Source organism: Sander lucioperca, chromosome 8, assembly GCF_008315115.2.
Source record: "Sander lucioperca isolate FBNREF2018 chromosome 8, SLUC_FBN_1.2, whole genome shotgun sequence".
Lineage (NCBI taxonomy): Eukaryota > Metazoa > Chordata > Actinopteri > Perciformes > Percidae > Sander > Sander lucioperca.
This window is the reverse complement of record NC_050180.1, coordinates 39,029,620-39,050,629: the sequence shown is the minus strand read 5'-3', so window position 1 is coordinate 39,050,629 and position 21,010 is coordinate 39,029,620. Positions and strand designations below refer to the sequence as shown.

The following is a 21,010-nucleotide window of genomic DNA, read 5'->3' as shown; positions in this document are numbered from 1 at the left end:
TCCTGACTTTTATTACGAAGTATGTTGTCATAATGCATAATAACTTCCCATAATGCATCCAATAGCTTTTCTGCTTGTTTCTGAAATATACTGAATAGTTTTAAACCTTTTGGCTTTCTTTGCTATCATACATAACAACTTTAAAAGGGAAATCATTGTTTTTGTTTGTTTGATCTAGTTACCACTTTATTAGTAAAATATCAGCTTTTCATGAACTAGGAAATAATGTTTTGGTAAATGAATATGCACTCTTTTAGATTATGGATTGGGTTCTCACAACATTTTAAGAAACATTCTTGCATTCAAAATAAAAACATGGAAACAAACTTATTTGGATTGAGAAAGTTTTCACATTAGAACAGCAAGCTGCAGCTTGTGATTAAGATTGTTTTTAAAGTTGGCATTACTTTGTTAAAGGTGGTCAAACATGTTTGAAACTACTGGCTGAGGCCTTCTGGGTAAAAATCATTGTGCACCATAAGTGCAGATGTTTTTGCAGATTTCTGGGGGGGTCACATTTAGAGGTGCAACGATGAATCGATTAGTTGTCAACTATTAAATTAATCGCCAACTATTTTGATAATCGATTAATCGTTTGAGTCATTTTTTTATTAAAAAAAATAAGATTTCTCTGATTCCAGCTTGTTAAATGTGAATATCTTCTAGTTTCTTCTCTCCTTTGTGACAGTAAACTGAATATCTTTGAGTTGTGGACAAAACAAGACATTTGAGGACGTCCTCTTAGGCTTTGGGAAACACTGATCCACATTTTTCACCATGTTTTGACATTTTTATAGATCAAACAACTAATCGATTAATCAAGAAAATAATCGACAGATTAATTGACTATGAAAATAATCGTTAGTTGCAGCCCTAGTCACATTAGACCCTACCACACCACAGACTCTTACAGACGCTCTGCCTCATACCCGTCTGTTCAGGGCGAACGTTGTGGTGCAGTGTGAAAGCTGGTGGAACCTGGCGAAGCAGTTTGCCAGCCGCAGCCCACCGCTCCACCTGCTGTCCAGCTCTGTGCAGAGGTCTCTGATGAAAGCTCTGGTCCTGGGAGGCTTCGCTCACATGGACTCTGACGCCAAACAGCAATACTGGGCTGAGGTAACTTGTGTGTTTAACTCTGTACAGTGAAAGATAAGAGCTGAAATGATTAGTTGGTTAAACAAATAGAAGATTGGCAAAAAAATATTCTGCAACAATTCCCATAATCGACCATGAAGAAATGCCTCTCTGGTTCCAGCTTTTCAAATGTGAGAATTTGATGCTTTCCTGAGTTTTTTTAAGTGTAATATATTTATGTTTTGCGTTATTGCCAGCTTGGATGCAACATTACACAGGTGTGCTTTCATAAATATTAATTCATTTATACTTACTGAGCTGAGGTATCACTTAGTTAAAACCAAGAATAATAATAATATATGTCAGTAATGTAAAATATAAAAAAGTAAGTACTTAAAAACTTATTTATCTCTCACTTCCAGCCTAAAATATCTAAACAACACAGAAACACACAAAATAAATGTAAAGGACATGGTCTTACAGTAGGGGGTACAAGGGGGAAGCATCATGGGACGGTAAAAAGAATTTGTGAAACCAGACTATTAAATTCCCTGTGCTAGCAGCTCTTTGGGGCATGGAGACCCACAATAAGTCTGGCAAACATACGTAAATGACGTATTTAATTCTATATACAGAGTAGAAGCATCACAAGAAGAAGAGACAAAACGCCCAGTGGCTCTGCAGCTGTGCTTAAAAGATTTTTCTGATTAACTACAGCTTAAGACTTACTTTTTCAGTAACAAAATTATCTTTTTATCGGTACTTATAACATATTGTACTCAATGAGTTAAAGATCTGTGAAAACGGCAACATCAACAAGTCAGATGGCAGCGATAAACATGAGCAGTCAGACGAACAGACAGGTTGTAAACAAATCTCCAGGTTAATTAAGCTTATTCGGAAAATAAATTAAAGGTGAACAGTAAAATTGTCGCTCAAACTGTCCGCTGTAAACCTCACATTTACAGAACGGCTTAACTTTGATCCGCCGTACTAGCCACAAGTGTGCTCACACAGTTTTCCTGTGCATTGAAGGATTATGATCAACATTTCAGGTGCACTCACTTTCAGTTGGGCCTTTAAATAAAGTGGTTTAGATAATCTGGTTTGTTTACATTGTCTGACTGCTCTTTGTCTTGCCGATGGACTTTATTGGAGCAATGTAGAATTAAATACAACGTTATTAACTTTTTCTTTTTTTTTTGTAACTGATAGAAATGATGACCATAACTATGAAAATAGGACCCAACTGAAATTATCCTAAGTCCTTTTAAAAAAAATACACACAAAAAAGTCGGTCGTGTTTAGAGTCCGCAGACTCCAGTCAGATTGGAGGAGAAGGAGGAGTGATTAATGGAGTCGATAATATTCTCCCGTGGAGTCTTTCTCCCATGTGTATAACATGATCCTTTTTGTGATCCTAGAGGCCTTTTGTCTTAATAGGCTGACAGTATTAAATGGGGGTGCAAAGCCACAATGACTCCAGAGTAATTATGGGTGTTACGAGTGAGAGACAGCAGCTGTTGGCTCCTGCAGCTGCTTTGTTGGAACTTCGATGGCTCTGTTGGAGAGATGGACCCAACAACTGATCATACGCTCCTTTTGTTACATCTCTAAATTCCTCCCCTTTCCTTACATGCTCTGAGAAATCACTTTTATCCTCAAGTAACTCGGGTTTAGTTTGATATGTACAGAATGTCATAACTGAGTTCAGATAACAATTAAAGGCTAAAACCAGTCAGAAGTTCCACTCTGTTTGGATGCAGGTCTGTGCAAAGATAGCATATACTGTATAGTCCCATTACATGTGTTTATTAGCTGCAAAAAAAGGGAAGATAGCCACTGAAATTTCTCCAGGCTACTTTAAAATGTTTGGAAACATGAAGAACGTGATGGATGACGTACAGTATGTCCCATCTGAACTAGGGCTGCACGATATGAGGAAAATATCTAATTGCAATTATTTTGACTGATATTGCAATTGTGATGTGATTCACGATATTGGAGGGAATGATCGTTTTTTGTATCATTATTCTCATTTTCATTGAAAATTATTAACATTGAAAGAAATTAAAATTATTATAGTGTGATTTTTGCGAGGATCTGTACCAAACAAAGATGTTTTCTGTAGTCTGTAGGATAGGATTTGCAGCACCACAGTACTTAACTCAGAATGGTTTGACACATATTTTGCCTTTAACAAATATTGTGCCCCCCTGCGATTTGGATGTTGCACTAGTCCATATTGCGATTTTGATACAATTGCGATTAATTGTGCAGCCCTAATCTGAACAAGGGCAGTGAATCTGTGTCCATTTTGATTTGTAAATGAACCTGAGACTCCCTGTTTCTGTCCGTCCAGGTGCTTCACCCTCTCCAGCAGCGTTTCCTCAACCTCATCAACCAGGAGAACTTTGCTCAGATCAGCCAGGAGGAAGCCGTCAAAAAGGAAATCGTCGCTACGTTAGAGGCACTGTGTGGCATCGCAGAGGCGACGCAGATCGACAACGTGGCCGCGCTCTTCTCTTTTCTCATGGACTTCCTGTCCAGCTGCATCGGCCTCATGGAGGTACAAGCGGAATCCAAGTCGGTGAAAGGCAGCCTGTATGCTGCTGTTCCTGTGTAGTGTCGATCAGATTTGATAGGCGGCATTTAACTCAAAGGACAGACCAACAAAACTCTCTTTCCAGTTCAAAGGAAAAAAATATTAAAATATATGTAAACATTTGTGATGAAAGGTTCTGTAAATATCTAATTTCGTTTAGGGGTTCCCAAACTTTTTCAGCTCAAGACCCAAAATAGAAATTTGGTGTCTGCCTGGGACCCAAACTTACATACACAAACAATTACACAATTAAACAAACAAAAATACATTATGAATTGCTGTGACATCTACATTTATACACTACTGATAAAGAACCCAACAAGCCATGCATTTAAAATGCATATGAAATGTACTGCATTGCATCAAATTCACATATCATAGCGTTGTTGCGCATTTAACTCTGCCAATAAAAAAATGAGTCTGCGACCAATTTTAGGTCCCTACCCTAACTTTGGGAAAGACTCATGTAGATGACATTCGTGTTTCATGTGACTTCTGCTTTTGTTGCCCAGGTCTACAGCAACACACCCGAGACGATCAACCTCATCATTGAGGTTTTTGTGGAAGTGGCTCACAAGCAGATCTGTTACCTGGGAGAGGTGAGTGACACCCCATTTAAATGTACTTCCAATGTTATACCTGCAGATAATAATGTTTTTATTATGCAGGTAATCATTTGCTGCTTGCCAGAGCAGCTGCTACCGTACACATACATTTCACCCATATGTTGTTCTGCTTCCTGTGGGATGTTCTGTCAATAGTTTTATCTCTCATCAGTTTAATATTTATTAACAGTCAGTTTTGTTAAAGGCCCTGAAAACCCACAGAGGTGTTTCCAGTTAACCTGGCTGACTCTTCCCAGGACTGTGTGGGTGTGTATAGATTGATTGACTGACACATCCTCCCAAGTCTCTTGTTACCTGTGTTGCTCCTGTTAAGGGCAGGCCAGATGACAGATGACAGCTTTATCATTCTTATTGGTAGAAAATATGCATGATCTAATAAATTCCCATCCAAGCTCCAGCCCACTTTCAAGCTGAGCAGAGTCGAATCAGCCAGATTAACTGAAATCACCTTTGTGGGAGTTCAGAGGCTTTAAAGAGTTTGAACTGAAATTCATCTTTGGCCTAAGCTGAATAAGATTGTAATTATTGAAACATTTGCTCAACAGAACTGTAATCTGCTTGTACAATGACACAAACATTTTGCATGCTCTCTGCATTCACACATTTTACATGCTGATCTTTTCTTCATAAGATAGTAATAATAATAGTCTGGCCTCAAGTTTTACTAAAGATAAAGGGACAATTTTCCTCAGTTGATTCCTCATTGATGGGAGAGGGGAAAAAAAGATAGACTGGACTCATCCTCATCCTTAAAAGATTTTTGTGGGGCAAACTGGTCATGGCTTTTTGGGGTATCATTAGAAAGGTGTGTGTATCAGACTACAAGGATAACAGAGATGATAGACTTTTTATCAGTTAATCAGAATTTAAAAAATATGTCACATTACAGGAATATACAAGATCTTTCAAGTATTAGTCAAGAAATAAAATGATGAATTTCAGTCCAACTGTGGTGGGAAACAGACTATTTTAAAAGAAAGCCATTTTCATTTTGTTCACAGAAATCTCAGAAATCTTTCTAAATTTGTGGCTTCAGGTCCGTGTAGCTGTCTGAAACGTTCACTGTCCCTTCTCCCTCCTCATCCAGACCAAGTCCATGAAGCTGTACGAGGTTTGTCTGACGCTGCTGCAGGTCTACTCCAAAAACAACCAGAGCAGGAAGCGAAACGACGCTACAGCAGAGGAGGACCAATACCAGGATCTGCTGCTCATCATGGAGCTGCTCACTAACCTGCTCTCCAAAGAGTTCATCGACTTCAGCGACACCGGTGAGTCGGCTGCATGTTTCGGTCTTTCAATGTAAACTAAGAGGAGAAATCCACAACCAATCAGAGCAGAAGACTTCTCCTTCTCCTTGTTCATATTGCATCAGTTGCTTGAGATTAAAAAATGTTTTAACTGCTCTGTGTTCTAGACGATGTGTTTCGCAACCAAGACCAGGGAACACCGGCGTCCAGTCGGACAGTATCGGCAGCAGATGTGGTTCTTTATGGTGTCAACATTGTTCTCCCTCTCATGTCTCAGGACCTGCTCAAGGTAATTATGGATGTTTTTTAGTGTTTAATCTACGATCCAGGCTGCACCTGTTACGATGACATGTTGTGAGAGCTCCTGCTGATCTTGTTCACGTTGTTTTCCCAGTTCCCCTCCCTGTGTAACCAGTACTACAAGCTCATCACCTTCATCTGTGAGATCTTTCCAGAAAAGATCCCACAGCTGCCTGAAGACCTCTTCAAAAGCCTCATGTTCTCCCTGGAGCTGGGAATGACCTCGTATCCTCCCACTGACCAAACAGACTCTTGAATACTAGTGAAGTTGTCATCAAGATTTGTACTACTATTTTCTTTTTTATTGTGTTCTCCTACTGCTGCTTGTTTTGAAAACATTTAATATTTGAGAACTTTGACTTCTTTTGTTAAATGGAAAACATGTTAAAGTGCTCATATTATGCTGATTTTCAGGTTCATAATTGTATTTAGAGGTTGTACCAGAATAGGTTTCCATGGTTTAATTTTCAAAAAAACATATTTTTGTTGTACTGCACATTGCTGCAGCTCCTCTTTTCACCCTGTGTGTTGAGCTCTCTGTTTTAGCTACAGAGTGAGACATCTCACTTCTGTTCAATCTTTGTTGGGAGTCGCACACGCCCAGTAGCTAGGTAAGGACTGCTAGCCAGTCAGAAGCAGAGTATGAGGGCGTGCCACGCTAGCAGCTAGGTGAGCATTATAACGTGTGTTACAGAGTGACGCACGTTTGTCTCTGAAGTAAAGGCTGGACTACAATAGAGCTGTTTGGAGCAGTTTGTGAACAGTGTTTTCTGTTGGAGATGGTAAGTCCCTTTGGGGTGGACTTTTGGCTTTTTCACTTTGTAAACCTATAACATGCACAAAAAAGATATATAACCCAATAAAGGAAAGGGGAAAATCATAATATGAAAAAAGCCCCACAGTAAGGTATTGAAACACAGGTATTGCATCAGCACTAGGATAATAACATTTAAAGTGCCCATATTATGAAAAAAAATCACTTTTTCTGGGATTTGGGGTGTTATTTTGTGTCTCTGGTGCTTCCAAATGCATACAAACTTGGAGAAAAAAAACATCCATGCTGTTTTGAGTGAGATACGGTTTCTGAATGTGTCCCAAAATCTGCACGGCTTTCTACGTCACTAGCCGAAATGAGGTGGCTAACCGTAGCATGCTAGCTCGTTCTGAATGGCAAAACACTGCTACAACACACACTAGTTCACCATAACCTACAAAAGAACTACTTCCATGTCCCTGTTCTGCAGGTATTCCACGCAAAGTTGGAAGTGCGCCCTCGTTTAGAAGAAGGCTCCCGGCTAATCCTGCCTTGTACTATTGAAGTTGTAGAAACGGCTAGCTACTGCGCATGTGCGCCTCCCAACAAAGCTGGGATAGAAGTGCGATGCCTCACTCTGTAGCTAAAACAGAGACCTGAACACAGGGTGTAAAGAGGAGCTGCAGCAATGTGCAGTACAACAAAAATATGGTGTTTTTTGAAAATTAAACCATGGAAACCTATTTTGGTACAACCTCAAAATACAATTATGAACCTGAAAATGAGTATAATATGGCCACTTTAAAACCATACCCAGTACCAGGAGCCATTTTCAAAGTCTCCATGGTTTATTGGACGTCTATCACATTATTTTTGGACGGGTTTAAAAGTAGAAAAGTATATTTAATAAAGATGTTTGCTTTAAAAAAGTCATTTTATGCTGCAAAGTTGCATGTGCTTGGATTTAGATCAAATCTGAAAATGTGGCTGCAGCAGAGCAGAGAATTACCATCTGATAATAATTTACTGGATTTCTGGTCATCAGTGTTCTTCTTGCTTCCATCTGGAGCTGCCAGTTTGCTCGGTGCAGCTGTGTATGAGCCTCCTGGCTAATTACTATGTAGTTTCTGCTCCTTAACGTCTGTGTTCAGGATGAGTTCAGAGATCAACCAGCTGTGTTTGGAGGCTTTGTCTCCTCTGGCTGAGCAGTGCGCTAAAAACCAGGAGAAGGACACGCCACTCTTTATCGCCACCCGTCACTTCCTCAAGGTATAGCACACCATCATTTTCACCACAATAAAACATGTAAATATAATGATAAAATACATACAAAACACAATATTAGATGTATTTTTAAGTCACATTTGAGCAGGTACGTTTAAATATTTAAAACTCCTTTTAACTGCTCTTGTAGTAAAGGAATAGTTTGATAGTTTGGCATACATGCTTATTCTCTTTCCAAGAAATCACTGCACACGGCCAAGAAATAGTCCGGCACATAATCCCCCTCAAAAGTACAACATGTCAGTTTTTGGACAGAGCTAGGCTAGCTGCTTCTCCCTGTTTCAAGTATTTTTGCTAAGTTTAGCTAACCAGCTGTAGCTTCATATTTGAGAGTGGTATTTTATCTAACTCTTGGCAAGAAAAATAAGCGCTTGCCAAAATGTTGAACGATTTATTTAAGAGTGTTGTTTTTAAGCTAGAATGGAAACAGTATGAGTTGTATGTTGATGCTACGTACTGTTGAACTGTAGAATTCATGCTCTTGCAACACTATTTTGGATGTACTATTTTGCTTTATAATAACTTTCCTTTTCACTCCGGGTACTCTGCCCTCTGTGCCTCCAGTTGGTGTTTGACATGCTGATCCTGCAAAAACACAACACAGAGATGACGGTGGCAGCAGGAGAAGCACTCTACACACTCGTGTGCCTTCATCAGGTGAGTGAATAACATCATCATTTATAAAGTTGTCCTCTGGTCAAATACAGAATTATTGCACTTGAAACCCACCATCATTAGTTGTCCGTTTAGACAAATAGACAAAGTTTCTTGCTTATGTTTAAATGTCCTTTTGCTCCTACTTGGTGACCCAGCAGTAACTTTGCTTTTCTGGCAAACCTAAACTGTTAAAATATAGCATGTCAAATGTCTTCACAAGAAAAGTCATCCTCCTATTCGTGGTCCAGGTTTCAATATGACTAAATATTTAAAAACTCACTCCTGGTTTGATAAAATTGAAGCAAATTGGAGATTTAAACACGACATGTTTTCATCCAGAATTATTTTAGAAGTCAAACGAGCACACTGTGGAAAATTGTCATGCAATTATATTTAAGGTTATTATATTTAACTTAATTAAGTATATAAGTATACATCAGTTCTATTAAATGAGGACTGAGCTGCTCTCATCAGCAACAGGAGGCAGAATGGAAATGACACTAAAAGCCCTCTTGTGGCCAATCTGTGTCATAGCACATAACTCAGCCCTCCGTTCCACAGAATAGAACGGGATTAAAGCTAGAGTAGCACAAAATAAAGTTCTGTGTTTTTATGTAATGTAAACAGACCAAAAAAAGAAATAATAATAACAACTTATTAACAAATAATGCTAACAAAACAGAAACAACCACTAAAGCTGTCTTCATTGTAGTCCTGGCCTCTTTCCTGACCAAGAAATATGATGTCTGGATTTGTATTCAGTTTTTAATCCTTATTACCAGTATTGTAAGAATCATTATTTTAGCCCAGCCAATTCTTGATTTTTGAGACCCATGTAAATATTTCTACCTGATAAAAAATACACCAGCTGATATTTGTTTTTACATCAACACATGATGTAAACAATTATTTATTGGGCCTTCTGTGGCTTTTATTATGAAGTCAACTGTCGAGAGATGACAGGAAATGATGGGAGAATATTTTTAAGGATCTTTTACATTTTGTCATGAATGAATAAAAAAATATGGTACAGAGCGGGACATTTTACAGTTGGAAAATAAACGTCAGTGATTTCTAGTGGACGAACAATGTCATCGACACAGCTTCTGTTACGTATCAACTGATAATATTAGCTCTTTTATTAAAACTCTTGATTCTGAGTTGATGGTGTGTTTGTCGTCCGTCAGGCGGAGTACTCGGAGCTTGTGGAGACCCTCCTCTCCTCGCAGAGAGATGCCGTCATCTACCAGCGGCTGGCCGACGCCTTCAACACCCTGGCAGCCAGTAGCACGCCGCCCACCATGGACCGCAAGCAGAAGGTCGCCTTCCTCAAGAGCCTGGAGGAGTTTGTGGCCAACGTGGGCGGCCTGCTTTGCATGAAATAACCACTGGAAACGGCCTCCACCTCGGATCTTTTTTTTTAATTATTTTATTTTTTTAAAGCAACCAATCAAAAGACCCCCCTGCTTCGTCCCTAAGAACTATGGGTAGAAGAGGCCGCTGGAAGCCTCTGAGGACCTCGCTGTCTCTCTACTCGCTGAGGGATCCATCTCATGCCTGAATGTTTACCCGGTTTTCACCATCCTCGGATTCCTTTTTAGATTTATTTTATCCCCCGCCTCTCCAGTCCAGCATGATTGACAGACTTGATGATGATGTGGTAACCATGGAGACTGAACTGCAGAGCAGACGGACTCAGAGGATCCCCTCCCCATGTTGACTTACATGGCGGAGCACTGACCATCATGACGAGGAGGTGGAGCAGCAGCTGATGATGTGGACGCTGTCGTCCTCCGCCTTCTGTACCTGGAGGCTACACACACACACACACACACATACACACACACACACACACACACACAGCAACATTGGGGGTCAAACAAGTCTTGAAAATTAAAGAAGACGTTTTTTCTTCAGTGTGAGGCTTGTAGTTGAAAGTATTAGAGAGTATTAGATGGGCCATTTTGTGTCAAGAATGCCATAGCAACCACACACACACACACACATACACACATGCTGCCCCAGTCCTTCCCAGAGTGCCTTTTATTTTGGTGAATGTGCTGTGTGAGCGCGTTTCAACTGACAACAAACTGTGCCTGCCATTCGCCAAGAATACAGCGGATGCGCACACACACACGCACGCACACACACACACACACACTATCAAAAAACTCACTTGCACACACATACAGTATGCGAGAGGCCCGGCTATCTTTGGGGTTGCTAAACCATGCAGCACAGGAGGGCGTTTGTTTGTTGGCGTTAACAGAAAACCAAAATCAGTTTCACTAAAAGGTGTAAATATATATATATAATGTTTTCAAACCAGAAACCACAAGAAATGTTTGTTCAAAGACAAAAAGAAAAAACCTGACTAAAATGTTTTTATATGCCAGTTAGACGGCAGGAAGAATTGTGCGAGTTCAACATTGTATGAATTCAGATAAAGAGGGAGCAACTTCCTCGGTTTTGATCTTTTGCGGTTTGACATTTTTTCTCTATTTGAATCATAGTATTATGTCCCGGGGTCCTCCCTCCGGACACATGAAGGCTCGATGAAGGATCGGGCCTCTAAAGTTTAGCAGATTTAATTTCAGTAGTATTTTTCTACGGCTGCACATCCACCGTATCACTCTTCAACACACACTGGATTGAAGCAGAGACTGTTTGAGCTGAAGGACAGCAATAACAAACCAAATAAAAAGGAGCAGAGCCACTTGTTGAAGCATTATGTTGGAGACGACCTCGTTCAGAGCACTATCCTGGTTATTGTAGAACGGCTGTTTTGTTAATGAAGTGTAAAAGTGTACATAAACTTATTGTATAAAATGTTCTGGGCTCTGCAGTTTCCTTTATGTTTATCTACTCCAGTAATATATAAAGTTGTTGGATACTCTTTTAATCACCAAATATTTCATCTGCCAGATACAGTGAGTGGCAGCTATTCTTCAAGACAAAGGCATTTGGTGGTAAAGACAATGGAGGAAGCATTTAGATTATTTACTTAAGTAAAAGTACTAATACCACTCTGTAACTAGAAAATGCATTCCCTGCAGAAAATGATTGTGAATGTTGAAAAGCTAAATTGCTAAAGCTAAACTGGATTGCTGCATAATTGCGTAAGAAGGTGAAGTAGTGAGAATAGTTGGAAAAGTGGGAATTGTTTTAATTAGTATGAATTTCATTGAAATGTTGAATAATACCAAAATGTATTAAACAAATGTGGAATGTTTTAAGTTTTTTTTGAAGAAAAAAATCATAGTATACAATGTTGAAAAAAGTCGTATAGTATTTAAAAAAAAAAGTGATAAAGTCATAGTATAGTATGTCAGCGGTGTTAACCACTAAGCCACTGTGGCACCAATATAATATGTCTAAGGAAGTGCTAGCATAGTATGTTGAAAAAAAACATAAAAAATTCATACTATGGTATGTTGAAAAAAGTGAAATTATAGTATGTTGAATAATGTGATTAAAAAAGTCATAGTATAGTATATGGAAAAAATTCATAGTATAGTATGTCTGAAAAAAGTGCTAAAAACTTCATGGTATAGTCTGTCGAAGAAAGTCATAGTAAAGTATGTCGAAAAAAAGTGATAAAAAGTCATAGAATAGTATGTAAAAAAAAAAAAAAAAGTCAATGTATAGTATGTCATAAAAAGTGATAAAGTTATAGTAAAGCTTGTCGAAAAAGCCATTAAAAAGTCATAGTATAGTATGTCAAAAAAGTCAATGTATGAAGTCATAAAGTCAGTAAAGTATGTCGAAAAAAGTCATAGTATAGTTTGTAAAAAAAAGTCAATGTATAGTATGTCTGAAAAAAGTGATAAAAACGTCATGGTATAGTATGTCGAAAAAAGTCAGTATATCGAAAATAATTGTAAAGTATGTCGAAAAAAGTCATAACAAATTCATAGTATAGTATGTTGATAAAAGTCATACAAAAGTCATAATATAGTATGTTATAAAAAGTCATAGTATAGTAGCCTATATCGAAAAGAAGTGATAGAATAGTAAAAAAAAAGTTATAGTATAGCTTGTCAAAAAAGCCATTAAAAAGTCATAGTACAGTAAGTCAAAAAAGTCAATGTATGAAGTCATAAAAAAGTAATTCCAAATATTTGATTTCCTGAAGATTGCAGGCTGCTGTACAGTATGTAACTAAAATAGCGCGGTCGACTTTATTGTCCCTTCTCAAGAACCGTACTACCTGGAATATGTCATCATTCTGCGACTCCTCACATGTTCACAACACCGCCGCAGTGAAGTCAGAGACGGTTTATAGAGGATCTTTGGAGAAGTGCACAACGGGACCAGTTTCTGATAAGTAATAAGTGGTATGTTTAGTTTTGTACTTTATTTTTAAAACGCTTGACCTTTTTGAGTGTGGTAACAAGCGGGTACTTTATCAGTGGAGTTAATTGTATTAAATCGGCAGTTTATTTACAGAACAGGCCACTATCGTCGCTGTCTGTCACTCATTCATTTGTCAGCAGTGATGGAAGAAGAACTCGGATCTTTTAGTAAAAGTAGCAATACTGCAGTGTAGAAATACTATGTTACAGGTAAAAGTCCTGCCTTTACAATGTGAGAGAGAGCGAGTACGATTACGTGACATCTAAGCAGAAACAGAGGGAGTATGTGGTGTAAATATGAAATTAAAAAAGGCAATTCTGAAAATATCTTAATATAATAGTTGTTGTAACTTGATGCACACATGAGATGGAGAAAGCAAGAAATAATAGACCAGGAAAGGTCTGGTGTTTGTATGGATATCCATACTTTATTATGCCAGTGCAAATTATGAAATGTGCAACTTGGAATTGTTTTGAACAAATAATCTATTAAGTCGTTGAAACCAATATCACAATATTAAAATACTTTAATATTATGAAAATAATATCGATATTTATCGATATTATTTTCATCTGGTAAATGTTTGCAAAATCACAAGTTCGATGCAGTCAACTGTGATCCAATGGTTTCCTAGGTAACAATTTTTGGTTCCCAGAACGTTCTGGGAGCGTTCGTTTTTGGTTGCGGGAACTTTCCCTGAAGGTTAGTTTTTGGTTCCCATGGAAAGTTTTCCTGACGTTTAGGGAACGTTAGTTTTTGGTTACATCGACCGTTCTCAGAACGTTCCCAGAACCTTTAGGGAACGTTCCCCTAACGTTCCCCTACCGTTGTAACCTTTAGAGAACGTTCCCCTAATGTTCCCCTAACCCTTAAAGTAAGTTTATTTTATTATTATTATTTAATTGCTTTGAATAAGAAAGACATCTTCAAATATGTAAAACTAAATCTGAAATACCTTATTTTGTCAGTGGTTTGCTAACAGGTTTTTGTAAAGCTGTGACGGGTTTGATCATGTCAGTTACTGCAAGTGAATAAATAATAACTCTGAGTTCATATAGGGTTGGGCATCGTTTGGATTTTAACTATTCTGATTCCGATTCTTCCTTTCGATTCCGGTTCTTATTGATTCCGATTCTTTGAGGGGTGGAGTTGAAACGGGTCACATTCCTATTTTCACAAATAAGAGGAAAGTTTTATGGTTGGTAGGTGGTTTGCAGTTTTACAGCTTTTTCAATGTACGATAAAGCCACACTACAGTAGAGCGCTGCTTACTGTGCTCCAAGGCTGCAACACAACAAGCTCCTGGTCGCTTCGGAAACCAAAACTTGCGCATGTTAAATTTGGAAGCGATGATCGGATTTGAAACCGAATCCTCCAAACGATTCCAATAAAGAAACGATTCTACTGGAATCGTAATTTTTGAACCGATTCCAAGTAGGAATCGGTTGCCCAATCTTACATATATAGCGTACCTATTTGTAATATATCAAGTCATCCACCAGCTTAAATTAACCAGTTAAAATGTAATCAATAATTTAAAAAAAAAAGTTATTTTGGTTTCAGGTTTTCTGGTCTTTCATTCTTAAAGAACAGCTGTTCCTCTCCTGTCTTCCTCCGTCAGAAATGAGTGACAGCAGCGACGACGACGTCCCGACGCTGTCGGCTCACACTCTGGCCGCCCTGCAGGAGTTTTACAATGAGACCAGCGAACCCAGCACTACACCATCAGACCAGTTCGCTGTGGGAGCAGTGGAGGAAGACTGGGTGAGTTGACTGGTTTTAGTGACAGGAGACAGAACTCTGCATCTGTTCTGTTTATTACCAACGTCAAGGAGGTTATGTTTTCGGCTCGGTTTGTCTGTTTGTCAGCAGGATTACGGGAAAACTACTGGACCGATTTTCATGAAACTTCGTGGAAGGATGTGGCAAGGGCCCAGGACGAACCCATTGAAATTTGGAGCAGATCCGAATCACATAGCGGATCCACAAATTATTTTTCATAGGCATTAGTAACCAGTGGCGGGGCGTGCCCTTTCCACTAGGTGGGGCTACTGCTCTGTGTATTTTGGCTGTCGCAGTAATGGCTCCTCTTCCTCCACCCCAACTGCACATTTGAAATCCTTTCCTTACCTCCTTCTTGAGAATTGTTTTTATTGTCTTCTGGCAACTGAAAACTTTTGATGGGAATAAGTAAAAAAATTCTGACATTTTATTGACTAATTAATAGATTAATAGAAAAATTAATGAACAGATTAACAGGTAATGAATGTTAATCATACGGTGCAGCCCTAAAGGAAATGTTTTTATAAATCCGCTAAATCATTTTGTAGACTTTAAAATGTCAGTATTGGCATCAGATCAATAATCCATTATTTCCGGTTCAAATATGAATGTTACTTTTTTTTACGTTCTCACTTTTATTTGAGCTTAACGTTGGTAAACTAAACGAGTGTGGTGTGTGTAGAAGCATGAAGCACTGCAGTCAGATTAAAAGATTGAATGTTGATACGGTCATACATGTTCAGAGTGTCACTGATATTTCTGTTTCCACCAGCGGATGAGTCAGTTCTGGTACAGTGACGAGACAGCAGCTCAGTTAGCTGAGGAGGTCGTACGTGAAGCTGGAGAGGGAGGCAGGTAAAAACACACACACACACATTTTTAGAGCGGTGGTTCTCTGCCCAGTATTCACAAAAAGTAAGGTCAGGAGACAATAACAAGTTTGAAAATCAGAAACGAACAGAGGGTGTAAGCAGTGGTGGAAAAGTATTTAGATCCTTTACTGCAGTAAAACTGCACACTGAAAATACCCCCACTATAAGTAAAAGTCCTGCATTCAAAACCTTTCTTAAGTAATCAGCAAAATGTAGCTGACCCAAGAGGCTTTTTTAAAGACTTTATTTAGCAGTTTCCCAGATATGTAGCCACACCTCGGGAGCCACTTGTTTCAAGAATAATATGAATGAAAGATTCAGAGTAATGTTTGTTGTGTTTACATTTCTTATTTAAGCCGCAGCCTGTCTTGTAGCTGCATTGCATTCTGATCTACCTTCTGATATTGTGGGCGTAAAAACTGGTTTATGTCTGTTCTGTGATGAACGGATTCTGATAATTCAACAAAATGGCAGCTGAGAAGTGAATCCCAGCAAACCACAACCAGAAATTTGAGCTTCATCTTCGACATGTTTCTGACTGAGTTTAAATGTTTCTTTCTACCTGCAGGATAGCGTGTGTGAGCGCGCCCAGCGTGTACCAGAAGTTGAAGCAGGGTGTGGTTGAAGGCTCGGACCGGGTGTCCGCCGTCGTGTTGGAGTACGACCGCCGCTTCGCCATCTACGGCGACGACTTCATCTTCTACGACTACAATGAGCCGTTGTCTCTTGTGGCCAACGTGGCTCCTCAGAGCTTCGACGTCGTCTTGGCCGACCCACCGTACCTGTCCGAGGAGTGTCTGAGCAAAGTGGCCGAAACCATCAAGTACCTGAGCAAAGGCAAAGTGCTGCTGTGTACAGGTGAGAGGAGGAGCTCTAATGTTGGCCAGTTTGTATCTCTCATGTATTATTATTGTTACATTATCAAGTCACAAAGAATTTTAATTACGTTATTTACTGCTGAGTAGCTTATCTTGTAATATATCAATGTATTAGTTGATTTATATTTTGTATTAATCTAAATCTGTAAATTAACTAAAGCTGCCAAATACATTTGAAAATGTAGCGGAAGTAAAAAGTAGCATAAAATGGAAATAAGTACCTTGAAATTGTACTTGAGTAAATGTTCTTAGTACCATTCCACCACTACTCGTTACACCTACATTTTAGTGAAAAAAGCAACAACATACTTGCTGTGTTTTCAGCAGCTTTTTTGCATCAGATGTTTGTGTCCCGTTTGTTCTACAGGAGCCATCATGGAGAAACTCGCCAAAGACCTTCTGGATGTAAAAATGTGCAGCTTCCTGCCAAAACACAACAGAAGCTTGAACAATGAGTTCCGCTGTTTTGTCAACTATCCGTCTCGCCTGCTGTCCTGAACCTCCGGAGGTCTGATGAACACTTTGACTGTTGAGAGCAGAAAGAGCCTGATAGAGGGAGGACATCACGCCGATGTTCTCCAGCACAGTGCTATTAGTTCTGTGGTCCTCTACTGGTGAAGAATGAAGGGATGCGTTAACAATGCAGTGAAGGTGGACATTTTCAGAGTTTGTTTTGGTTAACAATTTTATAACTATTATATATAATAATTGGGCTTGTGAAACAAAATCTCATGAGTCAAAAACAGCTTTTTTTCCCCCCCACTTTATTTATTCAGTTGGGGATTACACGGAGAGCAATGCTCTCTTTGGCAGGAACGCCCTGATCTCATTCACACCCGGAAGCTGCCACAGTCTGATCTGCTGGCCACTGAGCAGCTCCACTGGAGCGGTAGGGGTTAAGGGCCTTGCTCAACGGCACCTCAGTGGTGGTAATGAGAGAGGGGCACGCACTGTCGTTTTACTTTCCCCACCTAGATTTATCCTGGCAACAACCTTCCGTTCACAAGCTCGCTTTTCTAACCCTTAGGCCACCACTCCCCATACACATAGGCTTGTTAACCCATGGAAAATTGATTGACATTCATTTCGGTTAATAGTTTGTTGGTAATCAATCAAAAAAACATTAAATATTTATGCAATCTGGAATATTTGTTGTTTTGATGACAAGTTATTATTAAAGTGGGTCAGAATGAATGAACTTGCAGTTGTATTTCAACATCAGTAGGTGGCAGCATTGATCAGGTCATTGATTAATAATGAGGCATTTTATTCCATTGGTCAATATTTGTTTGAGTTAACTTTGTTGGTCCAACCAAATTACAAATAAACACACTCAATTATTTCTCTATCCATGCTGATAGTTGTGGTTTTATTTGTCCAGGTTTTGAGATATCCGTCTCTGAGATTTCTGCCTCCACCCCGATACGATGAAGGAAAGTTTTTGTGGTGCAGAAATCTCAGATACATTTCTCAAAACCTGAGCATAAAAACTCAAACCATCTGCATTACTAGATACAAGAAGTAAGTCAAATATGTTTTCTGACATTGGGCTGAACCAACCTTTCAAATGTCATAGTGAACTTCAGAGTTTCATCTAGTCTTCTCTGGATTTTTAGGCATATTCTCTTCAGTCCAGCCAATACAATCACTTTGAATTTTGTATCCTTAAACAACAGTAGTCAAGACATCACCAAGTTTGGGTCCAAAGGATGTCATAACCAAGCCAAGAATGTAAGCAGGCCAAATAAGTCTTATTTGAGAGCAAACCAGACAACAAACTACGTCCTTATTTGCTTCCAGATGAAAAACCCTTCCCAAAGATGAACAGAGATGTTAATCAGTACCTCTGTACTAAACCCTTCATCATGCAAATATATAATGTGTTCTTGATTAGGGACACTAACGGGGGATTCTACTTCAACAGGTATATTCACTTCAATTGATCAATGGGGAAGGACGAAGACCAAAAAATGTGCATCAAAAAAACGTATCTAGAGTACCAGTCCCGCTTCTTTCATACATTCTTCCCCGCAGAGACGAGCTGTTTGGCTTTGGCTTTGGCTTTGGCTTTGGCCTCTGCTCTCTCCAAGCTCTGGTTGCTGTTCTGGCCGTCCCTCTCCTTCTCCAGCAGCGGCACACAGGTGCATCCCACAGCGATGGAGACGTAGACCTCAACGTACGAGTGGCGGCCGCCGAGACAGGAGCCCGCTCTCTTCAGGATGACAGAGGGAGCATAGACCGGAGTGCTGCGGTACTGGTCACTCTCCTCACCGTGAGGTCCGATCAGGCAGCCCTTACACAGGCAGTAAGCCTCAGGGACGTAGCGGGGGTACCTTGCCGGGTTGTACGAAATTCTGAAAAATTGAATTAAACAGATGAGTTTTCCTCTGCAAAATCAGAGTTTATATTATTTAAGCGGATTGCTGTCTTCAACGCTCTTAAGTGTGCCATATTCACAGGTCAAACACACAAGTATTCCTGCCAACTTCCTGTAAAACATCATTGTATCGTTAGATTTTCATCTCATTTTATTTTTTTGTTAAACTCAGCCACCTTCAGTTGTCACACAGTGCTGTTTTCTTCTGAAATTAAGAAATTAATTGTCAGTTTTTGCTGCTACAGCCCAAATTCAATCTGTTATTTCAAATCTGAAGCGTGTTTAATGGGAAGCACTTGAAGCCAGAAGAGATATAGCTATATATAGAAGAGATATACTGAAGGTCATACAGTAGAATTAAACTAATGTGACATAAAAAAGGTAAAACTAAATACCGTCTGAATTTAGAATATACAGTGATTTACATTCCTGATTTTCCACAACACTTTTAAATGCTTAATTTAACGTGGTTTTTTTTTGGGGGGGGGGGTTATCAAAGGGGTGCTATATGCCAAAATGAGTTAGTGTCTGGCCAAAAATGCACTTTGATCATCACCATCAGCATCACATTGATATAAGAAGTGAGTTTAACATTATTGTTAAAGTTTTGTACTGGCTGTGGTGTAAACTTTTTGTAAACTGTGTGCCCTGCTATGACATGAACTACTACAACTACTATTTCTAGTCATAGTTCCATTATCTTTATTGTGACTATTATTGCCATTGTTCATCACACCCCCAACCGCACCGTCAGACACTGCCTACCAAGAGCCTGGGTCTGAGGTTTCTTCCTAAAAGGGTAGTTTTTCCTCGCCACTGTCGCACTAAATGCTTGCTCTTGGGGGAAATCACTGGAATTGTTGGGTCTTTGTAAATTATAGAGTGTGGTCTAGACCTACTCTATCTGTAAAGTGTCCTGAGATAACTCTTGTTATGATTTGATACTATAAATAAAATTGAATTTAATTTAATTTAATTAACATAGTTCTTTAGTGACCTAAATTGAGATTTGATTTTGATACATTTGGCGTTACAGTAATTCTGCCAGTGAAAGTTTAAATACACACTAAACGCTACAATAACTGTGTACTTGTGTATCCACAGCTGAACAAGTTGTGACAAAATATCATGAAAGTTTGGACATTATACATTGCAATATTTAACGCGTGTTGGTGGTTCCTGTTTGAATGCAAGTATTTTTTGCAAATAAATGAATGCAACGTAATTTATAGAATCGCAAATTGCGATTTAAAAAAAGCAAACATTTTAAGTTGCACCTGCTCTCACCTGTAGGCCCAGGGGGAGATGCTGAGCAGATTGACCGGGAGGCGGGTCTTGCTGTCGGTCGGGGACCGTGCGGTGGTCGGGCACGTCAGGTTGAGTTTGTCCTGCGGCTCCAGCTCCAGTGCGTGGTGGAAAGCACTCATCACTCCCACCGAGAGCCGACCGAACATCTGCTCCAGGATCTCCTCCGGCAGGTCCAGGCAAGGCCGGGACCTGGTGGCCTTTTTTCGTACCCGGCCCGCTCCGGTCGGCCAGCCCAGCAGCAGCACAGCCAGGTGCAGCAGCAGCAGCAGGACGCGGATCCGATGCGGCATCACTGTGCGCTTCTCGGTACGGTGCTGTGCCAAAATGCGTATATCCACTGAAAAATGTTTCTCAGCGCGCTCTTAACGTATTTGCCTTTCTTCAAATGCGACAAGTAGAATAAGAGAACCCAATGATCTCCGTTAATGACAACGCTTACCGTAAACAGGTTACTTTCCTCGGTTATAATCCAGTGAAATGTTGGAAGCGTTGGGGAGTAAGCAGCAGGCAAACAGTCCACAGTCCTGGCTTGGAAACCGAGGAACAGGCGCGCTGCCAGGGAAACTGCAAAAACATGTCTGGTACAGCACGTCCACAGTGTCGTCAAGAGTAATAATTGCCTCAGAGTTAGAAATAATTACAGAGTTGGAGGTTTCACACCTGCTGCTTTCTGTTTAAGAAGATAAAAAGGCCACCAAGATTGTTTTCCTGCTGCTTTTCTCCACCGAGGTGTGCGGGAAATCCGATGGAAGTGTTTGTACGTACAGGAACAGGGGGTTCCAGCGTGATCAGAACTGACAGATAAAGTACCCTGGTACACATCTAGTAATAAAAGAAAGAGGCCAGCGTTCATGAGAGCAGCTCCTGACGGGAGTGGGATGTCCAGACTA

General features: G+C 39.7%; 3 protein-coding genes across 4 annotated transcripts in view; 2 read left to right on the top strand and 1 right to left on the bottom strand.

Annotated features, from left to right (window-relative positions):
* xpo4 (exportin 4) overlaps nt 1-11,379 on the top strand; it is a 58,800-nt gene extending 47,421 nt beyond the window's left edge. Inside the window, exons 16-24 of the mRNA XM_031314963.2 lie at nt 942-1,116; nt 3,437-3,643; nt 4,192-4,278; nt 5,393-5,573; nt 5,720-5,841; nt 5,947-6,077; nt 7,758-7,875; nt 8,455-8,547; nt 9,735-11,379. Of these exons, the coding sequence (XP_031170823.1) occupies nt 942-1,116; nt 3,437-3,643; nt 4,192-4,278; nt 5,393-5,573; nt 5,720-5,841; nt 5,947-6,077; nt 7,758-7,875; nt 8,455-8,547; nt 9,735-9,932 (1,312 nt within the window). The 3' untranslated portion in view covers nt 9,933-11,379. The remainder of the gene's footprint in view (nt 1-941; nt 1,117-3,436; nt 3,644-4,191; nt 4,279-5,392; nt 5,574-5,719; nt 5,842-5,946; nt 6,078-7,757; nt 7,876-8,454; nt 8,548-9,734) is intronic.
* Nucleotides 11,380-12,773: 1,394 nt separating this feature from the next.
* Nucleotides 12,774-18,378, top strand: eef1akmt1 (EEF1A lysine methyltransferase 1). Of its 2 annotated transcripts, none has more exons than XM_036003807.1 (6): nt 12,774-12,884; nt 14,467-14,667; nt 15,458-15,540; nt 16,126-16,415; nt 16,803-17,180; nt 17,212-18,378. In XM_036003807.1, the coding sequence occupies exons 2-5, from the start codon at nt 14,527-14,529 to the stop codon at nt 16,931-16,933; spliced, it is 645 nt and encodes a 214-aa protein (XP_035859700.1). In that variant the 5' UTR covers nt 12,774-12,884; nt 14,467-14,526; the 3' UTR covers nt 16,934-17,180; nt 17,212-18,378. The 2 variants fall into 2 exon arrangements, with proteins under 2 accessions (XP_035859700.1, XP_035859701.1); XM_036003808.1 differs by having other exon boundaries at nt 12,782-12,874; nt 14,492-14,667.
* Nucleotides 17,584-20,910, bottom strand: il17d (interleukin 17d). Its single transcript, XM_031317183.2, has 2 exons — nt 20,100-20,910; nt 17,584-18,789 (listed from the first exon to the last, which is right to left on the bottom strand). Exons 1-2 carry the CDS (start codon nt 20,408-20,410, stop codon nt 18,450-18,452), a joined length of 651 nt encoding a protein of 216 aa, XP_031173043.1. The 5' UTR covers nt 20,411-20,910; the 3' UTR covers nt 17,584-18,449.
* Nucleotides 20,911-21,010: the final 100 nt, after the last annotated feature.

What these genes read in the sequence shown, in the direction of transcription:
- eef1akmt1 (XM_036003807.1), top strand. Translation starts at nt 14,527, where the DNA reads ATGAGTGACAGCAGCGACGACGACGTCCCGACGCTGTCGGCTCACACT. An exon ending in GAGCAGTGGAGGAAGACTGG is followed by an intron (nt 14,668 to 15,457) that starts GTGAGTTGACTG and finishes TGTTTCCACCAG; the next exon opens with CGGATGAGTCAGTTCTGGTA. An exon ending in CAAAGTGCTGCTGTGTACAG is followed by an intron (nt 16,416 to 16,802) that starts GTGAGAGGAGGA and finishes TTTGTTCTACAG; the next exon opens with GAGCCATCATGGAGAAACTC.
- il17d (XM_031317183.2), bottom strand. Translation starts at nt 20,410, where the DNA reads ATGCCGCATCGGATCCGCGTCCTGCTGCTGCTGCTGCACCTGGCTGTG. An exon ending in ATCTCCCCCTGGGCCTACAG is followed by an intron (nt 18,790 to 20,099) that starts GTGAGAGCAGGT and finishes TCAATTTTTCAG; the next exon opens with AATTTCGTACAACCCGGCAA.